Source organism: Filicampus tigris, chromosome 17 (assembly GCF_054856515.1).
Source record: "Filicampus tigris isolate MCC_2025a chromosome 17, RoL_Ftig_1.0, whole genome shotgun sequence".
Lineage (NCBI taxonomy): Eukaryota > Metazoa > Chordata > Actinopteri > Syngnathiformes > Syngnathidae > Filicampus > Filicampus tigris.
Window position 1 is genome coordinate 16,205,200 of NC_141233.1, and position 24,293 is coordinate 16,229,492.

Genomic DNA, 24,293 nt, shown 5'->3' on the forward strand with positions numbered 1-24,293 from the left:
ATTGGCGTAAAAGTTGAGGAAAAAACAGAACAAAACAAGACAACCTTTCGCTTCCTTTTTTATTCTTTTTCATACATACAACATAAACTGCCTTTATACATAAATATGGAATATTCACGAATATAAACATGAATTGCCGCTTCATGTTGTAATACATATAGATTATATTCACTGGCAGACTCAATTATTACTATGGATTACGGCCATTAATTAAAAAGTAGAGCGGGAGGACACTGACCTTTTCGCAAAGGCAGCCAGTTCGTGACCTGTAAAACCTCAAATGCGACACAAAGAAAAGCTGCTGGCATGTGGCCACGAGGATGTATTGATATATTTTTATAGATGTTTTTTTTTTCTACTACACAATTGATGCCTTTCAAAGCAGTGAATGGATATTTGGATTCAAACAACACAACTAGCTGGCTTTCATTCATGTTCTACGTCGCTACTGGTCATTTTTGCAGGGAACCCAACCGGTTCACAAGGTTTCGAACTGAGGCCTGAGAATTAAAAGTCACATCCTGTTGCGGGTTCAAACACTCGCACAACACTGAATTATGACGCACACACAAAAAAGCACCCTGTACACAACACACGTCACGCCACAGTTTTTACCAAAATTAAGAATGTGCCCTTTTTTGTGTGTCGCTCGTCACATCCCCCACACACGACATCATTATTAACATAAACACACCTGCTTGTTGCTTTTGACTGGGAGAGAAGAAATCCAGAATGTGTTCGATGTGCAGCCTCAGTGCATATATATCATTGTGCAAACACACACGCACGGTTTCTACATAAACAACTATGTGTATGCACACTGCGACAGTGGCAGACTGAGTGCGACACGGCGTACATTCATAAGCAGCGCGAGCGCAGCGTGACCCCTGACCCCACATTGATATTGCACAACTGCGCATAGACACTGGATAGAATTTGTGTTTCCCTGCTATATCGCAGATTTTTTTTGCAATTGTTTTTCAACCATTATTTACAATACAGATCAATCCAAAATTGAAGTTGCGCACCTTCAGTGTAATACCACATTTGTGCCACAACATGCCAGGCAGCACTGAGCTCTACTGCAAGACATGCCGTGTAATTAAGAACAAGAAGAAGCAGAGCAAGTCCCCAACTCCGCTCCAGTAATGCCTGCGATTATTGCTGTATGCTCTATTTGTATGTGTTGTTTCACTTTCTGCGTGTTGGGGGTCAAATAGCCGCATCTTTGTTCGTCTATGCCGGTGGCATACAGTGACAGGCAAAACAATTCAATTCTCTTCCACTAGATGGCAGAAGGTCCAACTGACCAAGTCAATTTGCAAGGAAATTGAAAAGTCCTCTATTTCAGTATACAATGGTGCCTTGAGATACGAGCGCATTTGACTTTGGAGTTTTTCGAGATACGAGCTGTCGCTGGGACGATTTTATGTCTTGAGATACGAGCTGAGAGTGTACTTCGTACCCCCACTGTGAGTATGCGCCAGCAATGTTCACAACATCCGGCCACTGTCAGTTCACTTGGGTTTCCTTGCAGTGGAAGGATAGTATCAGATGGTGGTGCTAATGCGCCATTTAGCTGGTTTGCTAACCACCAATAAAACAAAAAGGGCAAAACATTGGACACGTTTACGTTTTATGCTTGCATTTTCCGTGTTTTCAGGTTATGTGGGGAGCGTATATGCAGTAAACACAATTTTTTTAAAAACCTAAACATTTTAGCCATTTTTTGAGGTGCTGGAACAAATGAATTGCTTCAGCAGTCATTTCAATGAGGAAAGATGATTTGCGATGCGCCCGTTTGAGATACAACAAATTCAACTCTTATCTCAAGGCACCGCTGTAAATGCTGGGAAGCACAGAAACCGACGTTGATATTGCACAGGCGCCACAGCTCATTTGAAAATAAAAATTAAGACATATATTTCTTAAATTGAGGGATTGAAGTGGAAGATGGGAGCGCGCGCGCACGTTCCGGCTCGTCTTAAATACTCTCACACAAATACACAAATATACTGTATACATATCTATACGTCGATCCTGGATCTATACATATCTAGATCAGCGCTCAGTTGGCTCTCTGGCGAAGAGGAGGCAGCCGGGCCCAGATCCGTCGGGGTGTTTCGGGACAGCGGCGCCGGAGCGCGATGGGACGGGAGGAGGAGGAAGAGTCGGGATGGCGTTTAACCAATCCGGTTCAGGGAACGGGGCTGTGTTGGGGGGAAGAGTTTTAGCCCGGTGTGCAGGGAACGCCGGGGCAGGGGTTAACCAGTCCGGCTCGGGTAACAGGTCAAACTCAAAAGGAGGGGCCGACGGGACCACCGCTTCATTTAACCAGTCCGGTTCGGTGATGGCGGCGGAGCTGGGGGCTATGGCGGCGGGTTCGGCCGGGAACGGAAAGTCATCGTTGAAGGTGACCCAATTCGGGGGCTGGCGGCGGGGCGGCAGGACGGGCTGCATGGCCGACGAGGCTGTGATCAGGGACGCGGCCCGAGACAGGCGCTGCGGGGCAACTGCGGCGGGGACGGTGGGGACGAGCGCCGCCCAGTCGTGCCGGCCAGTAAACGGGTTGGTGCTGCAGGGCCGGGCGGGGAGCGGCTCGGTGGACAGAGGGTTGGGGGAGGTGCGCAGGGTCTCCTGCGAGCGACTGCGGGGCATAGCAGGCGGCGGGGGCGGAAGAAGGCCGGCGGACATCAAGGATGATAACGAGGCGGGGACGGAGGGCGGACTCCTCAGGGAGGAGCCGCGGGTCAGGGAGCGGGTGCTCTGCCGGGGGGGCAGGAAGTCGAGGGCGTCCGGGGCCTTGGGCTTCGATTGGACGCCATTCAGTCCGTTTGTCTGACACAAAAAGAAAACCTCAGTCACAATCTCAGTATGTTCCAACAACGGTTTCCGTTACAGCTACGCCCCCTTTCTGGGACCACATTCCCACCAGTCCAGTTCTTAACTTTGGGAGGGTGGGTCAAAAAATAGGAGGGCCAATAAGCCACAACCACATAGAACACTAGCACAGATGAATGAAATCATACAAACTGATGATCCTAGCACACATTCTCTCTCTCGTGTTGGCAGAAAGGAAACTAAGGAGGACATGGCCACAAAAAAGTTGGGGTGGGGTGCAGATGCGCTACAGAGTATATACATTTAGTACCTGTCAGCCCGACGGCTTGTCCGCCTTGTGAGCCAAACAACAAATGAGTCGAGAGAGACAAAAGCCAGAAGAAGACATTAAGCTTGTGAGGTAAGAGAGAAAGAGAGACGCTCTATTTTCTCATAGCTGGAGGGAAAAGAGGAAAAACGGTGCGGTCGCCAACCTGCGCGGCCGAGTCGCCCTTGGCGGCGTCCGACGGCATTGCATGATGCGAGCGGGAACGGGGCGGCGGCTTCGGGGACGCCAGCGTCTGGGCGGGGCCGGCGGCGGGCGTGGGCTGCATGGGCGGAGGCAGCTGAGGCTGGGCCAGGCCGGCGGGTTGCGGTTGTATGGGCGCCGGTACCGACGGCCTCACGGCAGGTGGCACCGTCGGTAGCGCGGGCCCTGCTGGAGGGCGGCACCACGGAAGTTGAGTTTCATCTCAAAACACGGGGCGCCGTAGCAAGAAAAAGTTCCCACCTAGAGCGAGTTCAGACGGTTTGGCGGCGGGGGCGGGTACTGGTCGAGGGGCCCCCGGGTGGGTGTCAGCGTTGGGTCGAGGGGCCCCCGGGTGCACGTCGGGGGCGGGACGGGGAGCCCCGGGGTGGGGCGGAGGAGAGGGGCGGGACTGCGGAGGCACACTGATCACGCCGGCTCGAGGGGGAAGATTCTGGGGAAAACCACAAAGACGGCGTCATCCGTAGCAGCGTTAGCAGCACCGTCATCAGGATGACCGATTATCGCCAGTATCAGCAATATGAAGTCATCGCCAGTATCTTCCCCATGACCAGTATAATCATATTTAGTACCACTGTTATCACTGTTTGTTCGTGTTGCCCAGTATGGTCATGATCAATGTGATTTTGGTGAGGAGTTGAAGCGGAAACCTACCGGCCTGGAAGCACTTCCGGGTGCAGGAGGTCCTGCGGCTGCCTGGCCTCGACCTGAAAGGGTTCAGACAAAGCAAAGGAAGTAAATGTTGCCTCCGACAGTTGGTTGAATGAACCGCACGAGTCAATGGAGAGGAGGAGGATAGCAAATCAAGTGCTGTGCAGACGAGATTTTTATGAGAACAAAGATGTATTCTATTGGCACAAAGATAAAGTGATAATATATTAAATTCAAAATTCAAGAGAAGTCCTACTTTGCAAAGGTGAATTTACAACATATCCTACAACTTTATTGTTGTATTCTGAAAAAAATAACACATAACATAATTTCTTTTGCGGACCCCAGTTTGTGAAACACTGCATTACGCCACTCACCTGCGGCGGCATCAGGCCGAGGAAGAGCCGGGCTTTTTGGTCCTTTGCAGCACAACGGAAACCAAAACACACAATTGTCACACACACCACGCGATGAGACCGAATGGAAGCAAGTTGCAAGGGAGACGATAGCGGTCATGTCACAGCCATCTAGGGGCTCCAGACGGTACTAGTAGCAAGTATCTACTGCGGAAAAATCGCTCGTATATGCTGCACTGTAAAGCACCTGGCGTGCAGCAGGCACGTTACTTCCAGAGTGCCTTCTAACTGGGATGCCGCCTTGACCGGGGGGAGCAGGTCAAACAGAAGAATAAAAGTCCCCGTATACCCGTTTCATATTAGTCGGACTAGCTTAGCGGTAAAACGCTACCTGAGGGGGGCGGTGGGCGCTGGGGCGGCGCAGGTCTCGCCGGCGGCGCGTTGGGCCGAGGAGGAGGAGCGCGCTTGGGCTCCAGGCCTTGGGATGGCGGCGCACCGGGCTGCAAGTCGGCAGGAGGGCCTGGGGGGGAAAAAGAAAAAAAAAAAAAAAAGATGAGGACGTTACAGTCCCGGAGAGGACAATAATTCTGTCCATCATTATAATTTTGAAGCAATGACACTTTATTCCCCCAAAAAACAAAAACCTTACTCAAGCTCCTCGGGACCAAAAATGGACCTGCTAGAAAAGTGTTACACAAAGCAATATATATTGTTTTACTTTCAACTCTACAAATATTTTCAACAACTTCAAATCTAACCATACATTTTTGGGGCGCGAAATTGTATTTTAGGACCTTTTAGTCATAGGAACTGTGAAGATGCAGTATTGGAGAGTTGCAAAGTGGAATGTTTGAGATGCAGTCATAGGTTAATAGTTCAAAACAACACTGACGTTGATGGCGTAAGAATTTATTAAGCACTGTTTAAAGACTAGCAGGAGGTAATAAAACACTAACGATGGACAACAGAAGTGAATGTTCCAACAAGCACAGACCATGTCGAAGTGCATTTTGCATGCACGTCTTCCACCTTTGGTGCACAGGTTGATGCATTGTTTGCACGTTCCGAAGAAGAGGTCTAGGTTGGGCTGACAACCTTGAATCAAAGACAAAAGGCAAATTAGAATGCCGATTTAGACGGCTCAGCACACAGCAAGTTGAAATTGCGTTTTCGTCCAATAGCGGTCATCACGTATCACGTACCGGTGGGCGTCTCTGGGCAAATTGAGCTTGGAGCTTATTGACTGCTAAGTCGCCTTCTGCCTTTCTAAGCAAACGCTTGGCTAGCTGCTTACGGCATTTGATCCTAAAATGTCATCCTTTCGCATTTGTCTCATCATATAAACTACAAAGTCTTGTGGCATCATTTGCTATGTGAGTTCGCCATGCACAACAAGCCTTGTGACACAACTTGTTATTCAACAATTCATCACAGACAATTTCGCGCAAACAAGTGGCAGTGAACAATAATTTCGGCAAATTCAGAAGCAAAGAATAGTCGACGGCTATTGTGGACAATCGTAGATCAATGCTAGTATCGTTAAACACAACGCGAAATAAGGCAACAAATAATTGCGCTTACTTGGTCTCGCTGGTCCGCAGACCCTTTTTAGCTGTTGGAATCCAGGATGATCGCAGGTGTTTGCTTTTCCAGCTCTTCGGTACGATTGAACATCTTGGGGTCGGTGTTTGTGTGTGTGCGTGCGTGCGTGCGTGCGTCGGGGTGTGTGTTGGGTCCATCTGAGTGCACGGCCTCATCATGTGTGGATTTTCTCCATTTCTTGATGTCCACGTGGTGACCACCTCATGCTTCTCCCCTCTTCCTTCTTGTCCTCTTGTGAGGTCAAGGTCAAGGCCCCTCGGCGTCCAGAGTCAACTCTTCCTCTGATCCCCCCTGTCTCTTTCGGCACACGACACACAAATACAATCGTGCGCCTTCCCGACCAAGGACGCCTACCACCCGGCTAGCTTATGTCTTGGAGCCTGATCCTCATGTCTGAAGTGTGGTCTTTCGATTGATTTGTGGGTGGAGAATGAGGTGACGGTGTTAAAGCGTTTTGCGTACCTCGCATGCACGATGCAAGTGAAAGCCCATTTACTTGGTGGTTTTTAAAATATTTTTGGATGAATTTTTACTGCACAATACTTACTGTGATGTTTTTTTTAAAATCTTGAACTAAAAATACACATTTAAAAATAATAATAGGACTAATACCAAAACTAATAGAAGCATTTTCAAAAAAACTGAAACTAAAACCTAACAAACTTTCTGTGCAAACTAGTTAAAAGTAACTACAAGTAAAAAAAACAAATTGCTATTGCTGAAAGCATTATGGCACCGCTACGTAGATGCTATTTGTTAGCCTGTTTATGGCAATTTGCATTTTGTCTGAACATTAAGCTAAGCAGATTCAAGACAAAGCTCTGTAGTTGTTTTAGACAGTAAATTTGCTTGAACCCTTTTCGGAGGAATTGTTCCACATGGTGCTCTTATCTCAATTTTTGCCCACAAGTTGAAACCCAAAAATTGTGTGAATGACGACTTCTTGTGATTTGTCTTCCTCGTGCGTTAAGGAACCGCCGTACAACACGTAGCTTACCTTGTGACGGTCGGGCCGGTTGAGCGCCGCGTCCGGGCCTGCTGGGTGGCGCCGCCTCTCCGTGGGTGGGGGAGGCGCAGGGGCTGCCGCGCGGCGAGGGCAGCGGGGACGAACCCGGCGCCGAGCCGGCGGACGGCTGCAGGTGCTGCGGGAGTACGGCCTCCATCTCCTCGTCCACGTCGCCCTCCATGTCGTAGTCGTCGTCGCCCATATCGGCGTCCTCGGCCAGCAGGGTGGAGCTGGCCGAGGTGGGGATGCTGCCGCAGATGCGCTCCACGCTCATCTCCTCCTCCAAGCTCTTGATCCAGCCGGGACTCTTCAGGCGGATGTCCAACACCTTGCCCAGAACCTGCAAGGAGGCCGACGCTCTCGATTTGATTCAGGTTCTCATGACTGCCATGTGGTTCATATTAGACTCCGGATTTGTTATCTTACGACCATGGCAGAAAAAAAGCACAAATAATAATGGAAAAAAAAAACAAACACTTTATTATAAATAAATTCCTGTCCTTAGGATGGGTATATATATTTCTTCCCCCCAAATGCTTCATAATCATGGTCACTACTAATATCTAGTACTTGTACATACTTGAAACTGATATTACACTAAGCACATTACAACTGTATATGCTTTTTATATTGAACTTTGTATTTAACACAAAAAAAACACGGTCCAAAACAATATCCAGAGTTTTAAGGCTTTCATACAAAAAAAAAACCATTTCTGTTGATAAAAGATAACCGTTAAAAAATTGACCATGGTGTCCCCAAAAACTATGGCAGGTAGGCAAATCAGGAGTCATTATTATACATGAGTGACTTACAGTCGATGCGCTGAGAGACAAAGCCGCCAGAGCAGAGTAACCCTCTAGGAACGTCACCCACATCTTCTCCTCAACAAATCTAAAGAAAGAAATAATAAAGTCAAAAGCAGGTGACCGTTGTTTGGTCTATGTGACCGGTAATATTGTGTTATTTAAATGATGCTCAAGTAAAACTATTTCATTCACTTAAGAAAAAGAAAAAAAAAAAGTGATGTGTTTTTACATAATATTTGTCTACAAATCACACTATTATCATATTAATTAGCATGACCCGGATTTTTTTTTTTGTCACGGCCCAAGTAGCGTCAGGCTCACCTGATGAGGATGACCTCGCCGAAGTTGGCAAACTTGTCAAGCAGCTCATCGATGAGCGCGTCATCAAAGTAGTCGTCCGGTCCGGACGAGCACAGGGACACCAGGACCGTGCCGTCGGGGGGTCCCTGCAGGGCGATGACGTCCTTGTAGACCTGGTGCCGGGCCTCCGGGTCCACCTCTAGGATGTTCACGTCCATGATGGCCACCACCGGCCTACAAGCGTATCGTTACATTAGCACAGCTCGCTGTCTAAAAATTTGCAAAATTATCTTTGGCATAGAAGAATTTGTCTGATAAATACTGGGCTAAATCAAGGTGTAGTTCCAATTATGACATATAGGAGGCGGTCCATTTTTTTGCATTCAACACTTTTCCTGCTTGATAAGTGCAACCCTGGGCCAACTCCCATCGCCAAGATAGCAGCGCCCATGAAACCAGGCTTTGCCTAGTGCAAAGACATCCCACAAAGTGAGATTGATAATAGTCTTAGAAAAAAAATTGTACTTCAGCTTGGCATCTGCATGTCAGAAACAAACTAGTAGACTTGACAGTAGTTTGAATTTAGACCATTACTGCACTCAACTGTTTTATTTGTAATCCCACTTTGTTTTTATTTGAAAAAAAAAAAAAAGGATCACATTCTATTACAAATCTTTATAAAATGCTGCGGCGGAAATCAAGTATTTTAGGCCGTAACGATCACATCAACAACAAAAAAAAAGCCCCGCAAAATCCTGGAAAGGATTTATTGGATTGCACCCACCGGTGGTCTGAGGTCTTGAGCTCTGCCCTGCCGTAGTATTTGAGGGTCCCGGGGCTCCAGGGGTAATCCGGGTCGTCCTCGTTCTCGGCTGACGTCGACGCCGCGCCCACCACATTCATCTCTTCAGCTACACACAAAAATAATTATTAATCAAGAATCAAGTCCAAACTTACTCGAACAAAATTGTAAACGCACATGTAATTTTTCAGAATTTCTTTCAAAAATAAAAAGTTCTAGCAATCCGTCATGGACTAAATTACGGCTATTTTCTCGAAACGTCTTAACTTTATTACTTTAAAATGACACAACAAATTCACGATACACGATTCACTGTTGACCGGCCGAATGGAGAGCAAGATGCTTGCGGGGTACCTGTTTTGTCAAAGTTCCACTTCCTGCGCTTCCAGAGGATTCGATCGGTCCAGGCGGGCGTGCGGCACTTCTCGCTAGTGTCGTAGTCCTCGGAGAAAAGGTCGTACTTGTACGTGGGCGCAAAGTCCAGTTTGCCCTCAATGAATCCCCGGAAAACCTGAACCACAAAGAGGACTTTTTGTGAGTTTTGGTTGAAACGGTCAAGAAAAGCGGAAGGAGGACATGAACATCATTAGCCTTAAAGCACAACTGCCTACAAGTCATATTTAAATATTTCCAGAAAACAAGGGGGGGGGGGGGAAATAAGGGTCCAACTTTCTTGACTGAACCATTGCGGATGATTGACAATCCACACAGACAGAAAGACAATGTCTGAAACTGGAATGGGAAAGATGATAACTTTTATGTTAAATGTCCCATTCTATTTAATGTTTTGTTGGAAAGGTGCAAAATGTGGAATTCTGATGGACATTTAGGAATGTGAAGTAGCTTTTCTTCAGCATTCACACTGTACGCAAAAAAAAAAAAAAAAAAAAAAAAAAAAAGAGGATTACTGACCAGAGATGCTGTTTATGTAATGTATTAATGTGTGCATATCGCTATAGATGTGTTTTGCTGCTGGAACTTGGATAGCGATGACCAACCAATCAGAGGATGGAAAAATGATGACATCTTCTAGGGCCATCTTGACATATTTGAAATGCGATTGGATTAAGAACCAGTCCTATTTCACACATAGTTGAAGTTCCGCAGGCTAGCACCACTGATAAGGAAGGCCCTCTGGCAGATTACATTGACATGGCAACACAAAGGCTGAAATCTGATTGGACAAAAACAGCCAATAAAAACAGACTGTTGGGAATCAATCAGCAGTTTCCCAGAAGAAATGACGTACCATTCCGGCGTTCTTCTGGTCAAAGAGCTGGTCGCCGGCGGTCAGCGCGTCCCAGTTCTGCTGCCGGATAAGCTCCTTCACCTCCTCGTTGGGCAGGTTGATGCGGTAGTTAAAGTCGCCGCACCAGAAAACGTAGTCGTGAGAGTAGAGCAGGCGACCCTGGAGGAGAAGTCGCGCCGGTGAATGAAAAATGTATGCCATGCACGTTTCAGCTTTTCGTTTATGTTCTGACCATGGGGAAGCTGAGTCTGCGCGTGATCTCGTTGTAGTCGTCGTTCCTCTCTTTGACCTGCGACTGCCCCGCAGCGAAATGCGAGCACACGAAGCAGATGCTGGTGGTGTGGAAGAGCAGGCGGATGGCCACGCCCCCTTTGTTGCCCGTGGCGCCACCCATGCCCGTTTTCACCGTGTCCACCGCCACGTCCCTGCATGACGCGCAAAGGAATAAATGAATTGCCAAACCTTTATTGTACCTAAATAAACAACAAATGGTCCTTGAAAAATAAATGCAAATGTACTGAACTCAAATCATTCCTTGATGTACCACAAGCTTGAGATGAACACGTTACAAAAATCACTTCAACACCAACATTATTTCTATGCTACTTTCAACACAATGAAGAAGCATGTATATCCGTTTGGTGGCTAACGAGCTAACAGCTTTACTAACGCTTGTTTAATAAAACAATGAGTCACTTTTTCAATTACCAATGGGAAACGTAAAGAAGGAATAATACGGGGTGGGTTTGAAAAGCGTACCTGATGAAGGGCGCGTGCTGCGGGCGGATGAATACGAACAAGCACACGCCCACCAGCTGCTCCGACGCCAGCAGCACGTACTTGTGGTCCCGCGAGATGTTCTTCTGCAGCTCGGCGGCCCACAGCTTCTGATTGGTGGTGCTGCCGGAACATCAGTGACGCACGGTCAACTATTACGCCGCATCCGAGTGGAGCAAGAGTGTTGGGGAACATGTGGAGAAAATGGGGCTTCGTTCCCCACTTTAAGGTGCAGGTGTTCTATAAGGACCCTGGTTGTAAATAAAGTGGCTATATCTGATACAAATGAAAGGACATTTTAGAAAAAGAGGGCATTTGTGGTGTACATGAAACTAAAAACGAGGACTTTGCTTTGTGAATTGGAAACAGGAAAGGAACCTCCCCAAAGAACCCACCACCAAGTTGTGACGCATGCAACTGTCCAAAATGTCTTGCGGAGCTGAATTACGAGGTCTCGTCTACCTCCTGATGAATTCAATGTCGAGGGCCGTGTGTCCCAATAGTTTTGTCCATGGCTATGCCCGCACGTACCTGGCGCTGACGATGTTTCCGGCGTTCAACTCAACCATTTCCTCAAAGCCGATGGCAAAAATATCAACAGGGTTGGCTTTGCTGTCTGGAAAGACGAGTGAGAACAGTCAACTGCAGTTATTGCAAGGTAGTTTGGGTTTCAACTTGCAAATGCCAACATTTTGAGCAGCCCCGTGGACATGAAAAACAGGTCAAGGCACCTTGGAACTCGGGGTGCCCGGCGATCTTGGGAGCGTCCAGCAGCCAGTCGTTGAGCGTCTGGTTGCGGAAGGCGATGCTGCGGAACTGCTTGCCGCCGTTGACGTTCCACGTGCCCACGCACACTCGGATCTGCTTGGGCCGCGTGTACTTGCGGTGGTTCTGGCACATGCCCAGCAGCACCCTGGGGGAGGCTGCGCAAAAAAGGGGTTGGCCAAATGAGCGTGTGTACGCAGGTGCATTGGATCTCCTATACTATTGTATCAATTAATAGATGAACTGAAAAAAAATGACATGAACATTAAAAATAAATCAATCAATAAATAACTCATGGGGGATGCGTCCACTTACAACACGACAATGCTTTTAACCCAATAAGGCCGGGAGCGCATGACCGCGCTCGTCTTTCTAACTTTCAAGCAGGGAGAGCATATACGTTTTTGTTTTTTTTCCAACGTGCTTGTGGACTTTGAACCAGTCGAACGTAATATACGGTTAAGATATATGTTTGGAGACAATGACAATATCGAGGGCTTTGTAACAAAATAGAGGATAGACTACTCGATTTTTTATTTTTTTTTATTAAAAGTAGTGCATCTCTTGCACTGACACATTTTTTGATTGAAAAAGAAAAGAAAAGAAACTCATGCCTGTGTGAAAGCCACATGTTTAAGCATGGAATTATGTATCTATCTGCTACAGGGACCAATATATTAATTATTTTTTGTTGGTGTTGAATTTCTGGGAAAACTTTAGGTTTTCGAGGGTGATTCCAAAGATGGGAGCTGTTGAGCCAGGCGCTTTAGGCCTTAATGGGTTAACACAAGGGATGCATGAGCAAAAAAAAAAAAAAAAAAGGGGACATATGTAAACCCCCCGCCCCCCCATGCTTTTAATATAAAGCAGTTTGAATTGTCCTGTACATAAAATGTGCTATACAAATAAACTTGCCTTGCCTTTTTTTCTACTGCTGGAATCAGAGATTTTTCTATTTTTATTATTTTGTTAATAATAAAATGAGCTTTGGTAGGAATCTTCCAAAAAAAGTCCACAAAGCTCACAAAAGTCAAACATTTTTTGTAGAGAAAAGATGGAATCTCACGAGAATGTCATATTTTCTGGCTTTGGGGTAAAAAAGTGTGCTTTTAGGTATTGTGATGAAATCAGGTCACACACAAGACATCTATGAACCATTTGAAATTGTCTGTGTGTGTGTGGGGGGCCCAATATGTCTCCTTGCAACAACCAGCACGCATGAGGTGAAAGTGGAGGACAGGGTCAGTCCACTTGAGGGGCGCTCAGGTACCGTACCTGACTGCAAGACGGGCTCAGTGACTAACAGAGCGCAGCGTGGAGAGAAGGAAGAGAAAGTCACGTTAGACGAAACGTCAGGCCGACGTGACGGCGGCACAGACGGACGAGCGCATCCCGGGTGAGGAGGAGGATCCGCTGGCTGGACTTACCGTAGAGGCTGGAGGTGGTGAGCAAGGCCCGCGCTTTGTCGGCCAGGTCGCTGTTGAGCGTGGAGCCCAGCCGCAGGATGTCGATGGCCTCCTGCTTGGAGCTGTCGAAGAAGTTGTTCTGGATGGTCCTGGTCACCGAGCGGGCGCCGTCTTTCAGCTTTCCCGCCTGGGCGCACGGCGGCACAAGGAGACGACGCCGGGTTACTTGACGCCGGCCACCAACAAGCGAATGGAAGACAAGAGTGTTTTCCAACCAATGCACATATTCTAAATTTGAAACATTTCGCGCCACATCACCAAACAAATAATGATTTTCCAAACATTCAAGTGAAATTGAATAATGACGTTTTTGGATGATTGGATAATTGACAGTGGTTGGGAATCACTGCGAAAAAAGAAGCACGCCGACATTTCTGATGATCAGAGGTTCTCATCAGGAGAAAAGAAAGGATTCCTCAAATCAAATAAAAAAACACAAAAGAAAAAGAAAAGCCTCTCATCCCGTCCCGTCACAAAAACTCAAGTGAGGAATTTGGTAAAAAGACGGGAAAGCTCAAAGGGGAACTTACCGCACATGCAGAGTGTTCCGGAGGGCGGCAGAAAGAAACAGCACACGACACACGCGAGAGTTAAGAGAGCACGCAGCAATGCGCGCGCACACACGCACGCGCACGCGCACGCACGTGCACGCACACGCACGCACGCACGCGCACACACGCACACACGCACACACACACAAGATATCTGCATGAGTGGCGTGTGGGTGTACAACCTTGGCCTTGCCGTCCAGGGCACCGGTGCCGGCGTAGATTTTGCTGACCGAGTCGCCGTTGGCCGACCACATGGTCCTGAACACCTCCTGGAAGCGGGCCACCAGCTGAGGCTTCTCCGTCAGGCCCATTTCCTCCAGCTGCTTGGCCAGCATCTGAAAGACGCAGCGACATAATAAATGTAAATATATATATATATATATATACACACACACACATTTTGGGGTGGCACTTTTCAAACTACTAAGGCTGGCATGGCCTTATTATAGAATCCCTGTTATTTTGTTTCCAATAAAATACAACCTTTAAAGCATTTCGATAAAACATTTAACATACAAATATTTAAACATCAATAAATTCACCCAAAAAATGTTTTCATAAAAGTCATTGAGACTAAAGCCCTCCTCAATATATCGGCCCTACTGCTGCTGTACCTCCAGGGCAAAGAAGGCTTGGACGCTGTTGGTTCTGTCCAAACAGTCCAGGCAGTTTGTCCTGATCGTGCCACCCTGGCTCCTAAAGAAACGACACGCTACATGTTAAGGATGGATTTTACATTCAAACATGGCAGACGTAGGACTAAGACACATCTGTATTTAGAATTAAAAGGTTTGTGCATCATGATTAATTCATAGCGACAGTAAAAGAAAGACGGCTGTCACAATGACTTTTTGTGACTAAGTAAAATGCAGTAATAGTTGTTTTTAGCCGAGGATAAAGGACATCTCTCGTTAATGTTGTTATATTGTCCGCCTCCGTGTGTTGCTGCACAGTTTGTGTTCAACTGTCCATCGCCTAATGTTGTAATGCTGCCACATAGATGCTATTCATTCGCCCATTTATGGCGTTTGCCACGATGTGTTAGCATTAAGCTTGTGGGAGGAAGTTTGCTTTATGTTTAGCTTGACACTAAAGTTCAGCAACGGGTGACATTGAAGCCTCTTTTTTGAAGACTTTTTTTTACCAGCGGCCAGAGAGCTGCTTGTTGTGAAGTGAGTTGAGTTTACTGCCCATCTCCGGTTTTTGCTCTCAACTTAAAGTAAAGCAAAAAAATAAATAAATAAAAATAAAATTGTCCAACAGAGGACTTGTATCTGTAAAAAGCAAGTCCAGTGTGTCAAGTCTAACGTGTGCATGACCTGGTGATGCCCATCTCTCCCGAGTAGTAGAAGAAGCCGCACTCCTCCACGAACTTGCCGAGCTGCGGCTTGAGCACGCTGTGCAGCTTGTCCGCCTTGCCGCCGCGCACGTTCTGGTGGTAGTCGAAGTTGACCATCTTGACCGATGCGGCGTGCTCTGACGCTTTCAAGTGACTCTGGAAACAAATAAAAAATACTTCATTGGAGGGGCTGCATATATATGGCTTCAAGTGCAGTCCTTCTCAAAGTTGATGACATCAAGTACCACAACAAACAACAACAACAACAACAACGAGAACAACACCCTTTGCTTTTCAAATCCTACCATAACATACTTAAATACAGCTGAACTGTACCGAACAAATGTACTATACTGGATCAAAAAAGGTTGAAGCCGCTGAAATATGATGCACAATTTACGTCTTTAATTCACCAATTTCACAACCCACTAGAGGGAGCCCACATACCAGTAGTTTTAGAGGCTGCGTTGCTACAAACCAGCAACAAAAGAGCAAACCAACCAACCAAAAAAACAGTGAGGATAGCTTTTAGGATATTTTGGCATCTCACCTGAAAGGCTTTGCTGAGCATGTGTTCTCCTTCCTTACTGCCAAGCAGATTGATGATCACTTGTTTGCCGTACAACCTCTTCAGGGCAGTGAAGTGTCTGGAAAGACAACAAGCTAAACCCTCAAAAAAAAAGAAAAAAACAGAAACCAAAATATAACAAATTAAAAAAAAAAAAAAGTTTTTTCGAGGGTTACTTCAAAAACGGATTTGTCTTTTTTGTGCAATTTCTTCCAAATCTGAACTTGGTATAAATATATATATTTTTTTGTAAGCGCTAAAGCCAAAGTAAGTAGGACCCTTGGCGTTTTGTTTGAAAAGCAACTTCCGTTTGAAATTGTCTTCTACTTTGTCCTCGCTGGCGTTTAAATTCATTCTTGCTTGGAGTTTAATTCAGGACAACAAGGCGCGTGTGTTTAGTCGCAGTTCTTCTGTCACCAGCAAGAAAAGTTGATAACGCTGCAAGCGTGTAAGGTGCGGCATGGAGATTAGGGCGCCCATCTTAAGAGAGCCAGCGTGCGCCCAAGAACAAAATGTCCGCCGGCAGCTAACAGAGATGACAACACTTTGATTGAAGAGTTGCCCTGTGTGAGGCCGAGGCCAATGAAGAGGACTTGTAGACGGTTAGCTGTGGCGGCTCATCAAGCAGTGAGCGCGCTTGCGTCCTTCCTAATGGTGAGCAGAACCGGAGGATACTTGCAAGTACCTTTCAAAGGCCGGCGCGTTGGCTTCAAATCCTCGGGAGAGTTTGACGCGGTGAGAGCCAACCTGAGGGGCAGACACGGCAAGAGACATGCATTAACACACACCGAACAAATAGTATGTCGCGGGTGAGCAAAATAAATAAATAAATAAATAAAACCCTGGTAGTGAAGATCGGCGTTTGCACAAAGACCTTGAAAGTGGCAAAGGGCATAGGACACAAGGACATAGGGGGCACACACCTAAGCGTCATCTACTGCACCTCCACTTTCATCACCTCCACCTGATTGATTTTTTTCTGTCTTAGGATTTATTAGGACAACACCAAAACATGACAAATGAAACATTGGGTGCAGACCTGGCTAAGCGATTTTGGGGGCGGGGCTGATATTTGGAATATACTGTTCTATAGGTTTGGTGTGGGCTAAACATTTGATTTTTAAAACAGACACATGGATCTGGTCATTCCTAGAGGTAAAAAGAAAAAAGGTAAACTGCAGTTAACGGAAATATGTCCAATATTTCCTATTTATTCATTTGATCATCTTCTTACTTCACTCTTCAGGTGGTTTGAGAACAATGCAACTTTTTTAAGCCATTAGAACCACGCATTTAAGGATCATTTTAAAACTTAATTAAGGCCTGAAATCTCATTAAAGGATGCAGATGCAAATTGTAACTGTCGGGCCTTGCAGGAGGTCTGCACCCGACTGTAAATTGCACGTTGGAGGCATTGCAGCAAGTCTTGCTTGTGTTCAAGATGACTTGCTCTTAGTTTTTCGTAAAGCCGCTCTCCAGGCTCTACTGAGTTTTGCATCACGAGGCTTGCATCGCGGGTTTCGTTTTGGTCACCGCTTCCCGTCGGTGTCGCTTGGCATGATGCATATTTAATAATAATAACACCCTGCAAGAAGAGAGGCATCGCTTACATCCTCAGCACAGAGCCACTCTCGTTTCCTCCGCCTGCAGTGTCACTCGTAAGAAATTTCTAATTTGGAAAAGCTGTCAAGTTGTCTCAAAGACTATTTGGCTTTGTTTAAAAAAAAAAAAAAAAAAAAAAAAAAAAAAAAAAGATGGGACAGGGGACAGTCATCTAATAATAGTGCAATAATCAAGATCATAATTTGAACATTTGTTCAACTTGACGTTTGGTTCATTTTTAGTCCAAGAACGTCCTCAACTACCAGCCGCTTTATCTGTGACTTTGAGTGTGCGTGGCTTTAAAAGGCGGGAGTCAGCAAATGAGAGTTTCGAGTAAAAGTACAAACTTTAAGTCGATTAATTCAATTAGGAAAAAGGTTGGAAGCAAAATCTCAGCTTTGAATCTTCGTTGGATTCATTTCCCACATGGACTATGTTCCTGCAGACGTACGCACCGCTGCGTGTATGAATAAGTTGCCATGATTGTCCACAACTGGCAATCAGTCACTAAACAATAAGCAACTCCACTTGCCAAGTTCCGCCGTTTAAAAGGCGCACACACTCAAAGTCGCCGATACTAGTGTGGCACAAGAATGCCCAGCATGCACTTTTGTTTTTCTATTGTGTGTTTGTATTGTTGTTTAATCATGCAAAATCCATTTTTTGCTGATTAATCAATGGGTAAGAATAACAATAATCGATTCTAAAAATGTTCACTCTGCCAGTCACCAGCATAGCTAGATGACCAAAGATGAGTTGATAGTTAGTTGATTTTTTTCCTCAAGTGAAACTGGATATTTATTCCTAACTCAGTGGTTGGGACTCTTTGCTCTATTCTTTTACAAAACGGCGGACAAGAAGCTGGAGCGGTGCCTCGCGTCTTTTACCATCACTACAGTAAGAGTCTTACCTCGTAGTGGGGAGCTACAAATACGAGTCTAGTTTGTGTGTCTTTCCTGTGCAGAGTTTCTGGAGGGGACATTGGTGGAGAGAACTAGTGGGAGCGCTACAGCAGGACCTCAAAAGCAGGAAGCACTAACAACCTTCTGAAAGCGTCTGAAAACAAGGCCCGGTTCGCCTCCCCTGTCTTTTCTTTGCTCTAAAGAATGAGCAGCATAAAGCCAGCTGCGGGCTAAAAAATGAAGAGGAAGCACTTTGAGGTTGGGGGGCGAAGGGGGTGGTGTTTTCAGACCAGGCTCTCACCTGACCAAAGATGTCGGGGAGCTGAGGAAAACAGAGAAATGCCCTTTACCGACGAACAGTGAGTCAGCCCTCCAAAAAAAACGTCCATCTGTCCAATGTCAGTCAAGCCCAAAAAGCAGCACCAATCCACCAAAAAAAAGTGTCCAATTGGAGTTTTCTTGCCATTTGTAGGCTGCCAAGCTCAATACCCATTTCAGCCAATCATAAGTCTGAAAAAAAGCCATTTGCGGAAAAGGTGCAACTGACAATATTATCTAAGTGACACCTTGCATTATTTACTTAAGACTAAGACATGGGCTCCCATGTCACTCACCAGGCCAGGCTCCACTTTTTAAAGCCAAATGCACACTCAAAAGTCACAGATATTGTAGCGTTTTCCCTGGCCAAGCTTAATACTCAAATACATTTTCCCCCATAGAAATGAATTGAAATGCCGTTTATCCGTTCCAGTCGCCTCAAAATTAGATTTTTTTTGTTGTCACTCAGTCGAGCTGCAGCTTATTCCTAAAATTTGGAGGTGCTGCTAAGTCAGGGCCCAAGCGTATTTGATTGGCATGCCACCGCGCAGATTCCCGACAGACTGTGTGAGCCCAAAAGCAACAACAGCGCAACAAGCAAGAAAGAAAGAGCCTTATACCAAGTGAGGGTTGTCATCGCGTCGACTGGGTTGCCGATTGTCGTTCAGGTGCAACCAAACCCCCTTAAGGGACTTTTTCTGAACAGAGCACGGACACGGAGATGTGTGAAACGGCAACGCTCGGCTGCCGTCGCGGGCGTCAGACGCAACACTCGCGACGCTCCAAAGTGAAATGAACACTGCTGAAAGCCAAGAAGGGCGTCGGCCTCATTGCTAGCCGTGCGCGCTCTGCTCTGCCTTTTCGGAGTGGCTGACCGACTGCCCGTGAGAGTGGATTTTCTTTATGCCTAACCTGGATCCCCGGCTGCTCCCAAAACAGCGGAATGGAGCCGCGGATCTGGATGAACGACGACACTCTGTCATCCAGGAAGATGGCCTGTTCCGCAAAAAGGAGGCAGCCAGGTCAAATTTCATCACATCGGAACACATTTTCTCAGGGATATTTGTGAGATTCAAGCGGGTTTTTGCAAAGATGCAGTCAGGCTTTTCTTTGTAAGAAAACTAATACATACATATAAACTGCCTGTTTTACCAACATGGAACAACCGTGAATAAAACGACTTGTACTGAGGATTACAAAAATTAAACAATAAATAATAATATCAATAATAATCATCATCATCATCATCATCTACACTCGGCGCACCCTGAATTCTGGCATGCTAATCAGAAAACGACAACATATCCTGCATGAAGAAAGTAAAACCTCACTCAAAAATGTTAAATTTGCTCATGATAACAAATGAAAAAAAAAAAAGATTTTCATATGCGGATACGCGCTCCCGGCCTTAATAGGTTAAATAAGACCCCAAGATTTCAGTCACAGTAAGCTTTCCCTCTCTCTATTTGCTTTTTGACATCGTTTCAACATCCGCGGAGGTTTAAAAGTAACAAGCCTCGTTTGAAAAAGTAAGGGGTAGAAAGTCCACCAATCTGTTTTTAAATGTTGGGAGTAAAAGCAAACACTGGTTATGTACCATGGACCAGAAAATCCATTTAAGCACAGCAACGTCACGCGATTGACCAATGGCGAGATGACAACTATTTGCCACACGTACAAGAACCCGGCAGGATTCACGGCGCGAGCGTCGGTTTGCCGCTCACCTGTTCAGTCTCCACAAAGTTGGCCACCTGCCCGTCGTCGTTGGTGCCGCGCACGTTGAAGCGCGTGCCGGCCCGCTCCGAGCTGAGGCGGGAGAAGATGCACGCCTTGGCCTGCTTGTGTCCAGCATAGATGGTGCGGATCTCCACGCCGCCGCACATCAGGCGCAGCAGCCAGTCGTCGCAGTTGACTCCGTAATGCTTCAGGTGCAGGTGCAAGGACTGGTTCCTAGTAGCAAACAATCCGCCAGTAATTGAATTAAATGTTTTTTTATTTTTCTCATGATCGCGGCACATATTCTGTTAATACCACACATAAACATACTGTGTTGGGAGTGAGAGATGCCAAAACTTGTGTTTCCCCCCCTCGAAACCAAAGTGACACACCGAGATTCACCACCTAATCTTTATCTTCTACTCAAAAGCTGTGCTGATCTCAAATCCAAAGTAATGCGATGCCGTCATCTACAGGCATCAGTTTGATATGTTAGTGGTTTACAAACATTTCCACGCCTACCCGTTGAAAATGTACCTAACGAATTTAGTTCGTGTGAATGAGTTAAGAGAGGCAACTATAAAATATTTGGGAGGGGGGCGTCATCTATTAATAGCGCCTGGGATTGCTGGAATCGATTGCTCGAATACCAAGGGTTGACTGCTCGCGCTCCTACCAGAAGAAGCGGTTGTCCGTGGTGTCCTCCAGGATGCGTCGGCGCGCGTTGAGGCTCAGGTCCATGCTGACGCCCGAGGCGGACCAGGCAAAGTAGAAGTGTCCCGAGTTGAGCACCTTGCGCACCTCGCCGATGCGCTCCTCGTCGCCGGAATCGTTCTTCAGCGACACAAAGTCCGTCTGCGTCACCCGGAACACCTCAGACTCCTGCACTTTGCCCACCGAGCTGCAGCCGGTCACCACCACCAGGCTGTGGAGCATGGAGTCGCCTGCCGCACGGAAAGAGGGGCAACATCTTTGCAAGGATTATTACATTGCGACAGTGCCACTTGATCCAGCGGACCCTGGCTATATCACGGTTCACCCTTCGCGCAGGGAGAATAAATATATGTAACAAAACATAATATAACAAGGGACACCATGTTGTGCGTGTGGCTCACCCAGGTTGAGGCGGAGGACGCCCAATATCCCATAAGCGTCCACGATCTTGGAATACGTGTTTTTTATGGCCTCCTTCTCGGCTGCCGCTGAAGGTAAAGACGAGCAAAACGTGAGACGGGCGGTATGGTAAAACGGCGGCGGGTTGAGAAGAGGACCCCTTACAGAGGACGGCAACGGCCCCGGATTCAAACATAAGGCATTCTTCTCGGGCGCGCGTCTCCACGATGACGCTGTAGGGGGGCGGGTCCAGCTTGTGGTAGACACGATAACCTTTGCTGAAGGCCATCGTTGATGCCAGATGCAATGACCTAAAACTGGGACCTAAGACAGACAGCAAACTCAGAATAGGGCGAAAGCCAATCCAAATATAAAGCATTGTTGGTAGGAACAAATATCACACAGCATACAGTAGAAATGCAGTGAAATCTGCAAAGTAATTGATTGATGAATGATTTTGTATAATTAAACAATACCAATACAGTCACAATAGTGTGACTTTGAATGTGTGTGGCTTTAGAAAGCGGGTCCTGGCCTGGTGACGGTGTTTCCTTTACTATTGACATGCAGTTGTGTATGCCAGTCCTCCCAAATGTTGGATATTCTCTGTTTTTCACACACTCTTTCCTTCTGACCAATGCTTATTAATATGTGGCAACATTAGTCCACGTGAAAAAAAGCATCACTGCGAAGCATCGAGGCACAGATTTTGCTTAAACTTTTTTGTGTACATAATTCCTAGTCCTAGTTTTAACAGCACGCTAATTGGCAATCGACACCACCAGATGGCGGCAAAGGACTACTTGTGGGTAAATCAAGCTCCTCGACTGACTTTGGAACCAAGGTGCATACCTATCAAGTAGTACGGTATCGGTGTAATTTGTACAGGTGGAAACACTTTTTCAAACATGTACATCGCAAATCTGTACGGCCAATGTCAATTTTATCAGTGATATCTGTTCCTGTTTTTGTCGCCTAGCCGTAGCTTTCTCCTAACGGTGCAGCCGTCACACGCCGTCGAAAAGGGGGAGCCCAGTAGCCCAACAACACACGTCAGAGGGAGACAAGGGGTCTTCCGCGCTGTTCCTCACGCATGCACACAACACACCTACACGTCATGCACAAGCTGTCACAAATATCCACAACTTCGTGTTTACTTTTTTTTTAAGCTCATTTCCGATCACGTGACAGCAGCCATTCGAAAATAATGTGCAATGTGTAAGATTTTATGCAAATATGTACGGGCGAATTCCAACTTTTGTAAGAGTCAGTTGACAGGTGTGAAGATGCCGCCATTGGCTTGAACACAAAACGTGCGGCTAGGTGAGTTTTTCAGCAAATAACGGAGGATATCCCTCCCATATCCATCCATCCATTATCTATACCGATCCATCCTCACAAGGGTGCTGGAGCCTATCCCAGCTGTCATCGGGTAGTAGGCAGGCGACACCTCGAACTGGTTGCCAGCCAGTCACAGGGCACACAAAGACAAACAATACACACTCAGTAACAGCTAAGGGTAGTTAGTAGATCAACTAGAGTGATCAACTAACCTACCATGCATGTTTTTGGAATGTGGGAGGAAACCAGAGTACCCGGAGAAAACCCACGGTCACCCATTAGTTTGGGGAGAACATGCAAACTCCACACAGGAAGGCCGGGGCCAAACTTGAACTCACGACCTTTGAACTGTAAGACGGACATGCTAACCAGTCGACCACCGCCCATCCCTTATGTAAAAAACATAAATCTGCAAATAGGTGAATGCAAAATGGAGTATCGAGGTCCACTGTCCAGGTAAATATGTGCGCAGGAAGCACACGGTTGGCGAGTGGTTTGCACATCTGCCTCACACTTCGTGAATGTGAGCATGAATTGCTTGTTTATGTCACCCGCGTTAAGGTGGGGACCAGTCCAGGGTGTATAGCCCGCTGCAGGATGAGTGGTAAAAAAAATGGATGTCTACATGCATGTCCATCCAGAACACGTGAATGAATCAACCCTTGACTCCTAGACATGTTTTTTCTTTGTGGGGAGGGGGGATGTACTTAGAGGACACGCAAACTCCATACTGGAGGGCCGTCGCACATATTCGAACCTTGAAACTGTGAGGCAGAAGAACAAACCACTAGTGGAACGTACTGCCATTTTTGATCCAGTTGTATCATCTGATTGATTTCCTCACTGCGGCTAGAGGAGGATTTCGAAATCACAATTCGGCACACCCGTCACCTTGCACGTCAAGATACAGGAAGGACATGAATTAAATCGGCCGAATATGACAGTAAATAATCATTCAGATCTATGTGACAGTGCCAAGGCGACCTGTGTCCATATATTTGACTGACTTGACTTAGACGTAAAGCCATAGGGGGACACAAGAGGCCGGTGGGCACACACGGACAGTCACGACTTTTATTTAAAACAAAACTAAATGACCACACACACGCGGGGCTAACGTTGACGCATTGTGAATGTTAATTTATTACGGTTCTTTCTAAAAATGTATATATATACACCGTATTTTTAAATCCTTGGAACAGCGAATCAGCTTAGCCGCGTTAGCTTTAGCCCGATAGCCCTAATCGCTGATTCGCTAGCTTGCCGTCGTAATGTGGATGGCTGCGTCAAACCGGCATTTACCTAAACAAACAACCAGGCTGCTCGCGCAGTGGACATTCGGGAAAAAAAAACACTTAAGGTAGTCCCGACGACGCCAGTTCCATCGGCGTCAATGTAAAGAATAAATATATCAATAATCACAACAGGTGAAGCAAAAGAAGGCTTTTCTTGGTCGCCTTACCGAATCTCACCACCGGGTTGCGACTCCGCTGTCACAACAAAAAAATCCTTCCCGCTGCGTTGTTACAATGGTACATTCCAACGCGAGGCTAGGCCAGCTCCTAGCTTGGCGAGACTTAGCGAAAGGCAACAACTGTATGAACACATACAAAAATGACGCCGAAATACGAATACAGCTTGATATACATCAAATAAACGCATATTTTAATATACTAAACACAGGAAAGTAAGA

The 24,293-nt window shown here is 46.4% G+C and overlaps 1 protein-coding gene across 9 annotated transcripts; it reads right to left on the reverse strand.

Moving 5' to 3' along the window:
* Positions 1 to 45: 45 nt before the first annotated feature.
* synj1 (synaptojanin 1) lies at positions 46 to 24,218 on the reverse strand. 9 transcript variants are annotated; one of them, XM_086012254.1, is made up of 30 exons: positions 24,063 to 24,218; positions 21,425 to 21,583; positions 21,262 to 21,348; positions 20,823 to 21,090; positions 20,155 to 20,380; positions 19,343 to 19,426; positions 18,414 to 18,434; positions 16,294 to 16,355; positions 15,591 to 15,687; positions 15,021 to 15,196; positions 14,316 to 14,397; positions 13,884 to 14,036; positions 13,112 to 13,277; positions 12,960 to 12,983; positions 11,651 to 11,842; positions 11,451 to 11,535; positions 10,902 to 11,042; positions 10,375 to 10,567; positions 10,143 to 10,301; positions 9,248 to 9,404; positions 8,876 to 9,002; positions 8,113 to 8,325; positions 7,798 to 7,876; positions 6,974 to 7,322; positions 4,766 to 4,894; positions 4,396 to 4,437; positions 4,022 to 4,074; positions 3,611 to 3,800; positions 3,315 to 3,538; positions 46 to 2,838 (listed from the first exon to the last, which is right to left on the reverse strand). In XM_086012254.1, exons 2-30 carry the CDS (start codon positions 21,546 to 21,548, stop codon positions 2,062 to 2,064), a joined length of 4,680 nt encoding a protein of 1,559 aa, XP_085868380.1. In that variant the 5' UTR covers positions 21,549 to 21,583; positions 24,063 to 24,218; the 3' UTR covers positions 46 to 2,061. The 9 variants fall into 9 exon arrangements, with proteins under 9 accessions (XP_085868380.1, XP_085868376.1, XP_085868375.1 ...); XM_086012250.1 differs by lacking the exon at positions 18,414 to 18,434 and adding an exon at positions 19,051 to 19,128 and having other exon boundaries at positions 13,112 to 13,268; XM_086012249.1 differs by lacking the exon at positions 18,414 to 18,434 and adding an exon at positions 19,051 to 19,128 and having other exon boundaries at positions 3,315 to 3,535.
* Positions 24,219 to 24,293: the final 75 nt, after the last annotated feature.

Bases quoted from the DNA above. Each gene is read 5' to 3' on its own strand.
- synj1 (XM_086012247.1), bottom strand. From the start codon at position 21,548: ATGGCCTTCAGCAAAGGTTATCGTGTCTACCACAAGCTGGACCCGCCC. The intron at 11,043-11,450 runs GTACGTGCGGGC...ATGTTCCGGCAG, and splicing joins GGAAACATCGTCAGCGCCAG to CACCACCAATCAGAAGCTGT. The intron at 7,323-7,797 runs GTAAGTCACTCA...GCCTCCTTGCAG, and splicing joins TGTCTCTCAGCGCATCGACT to GTTCTGGGCAAGGTGTTGGA.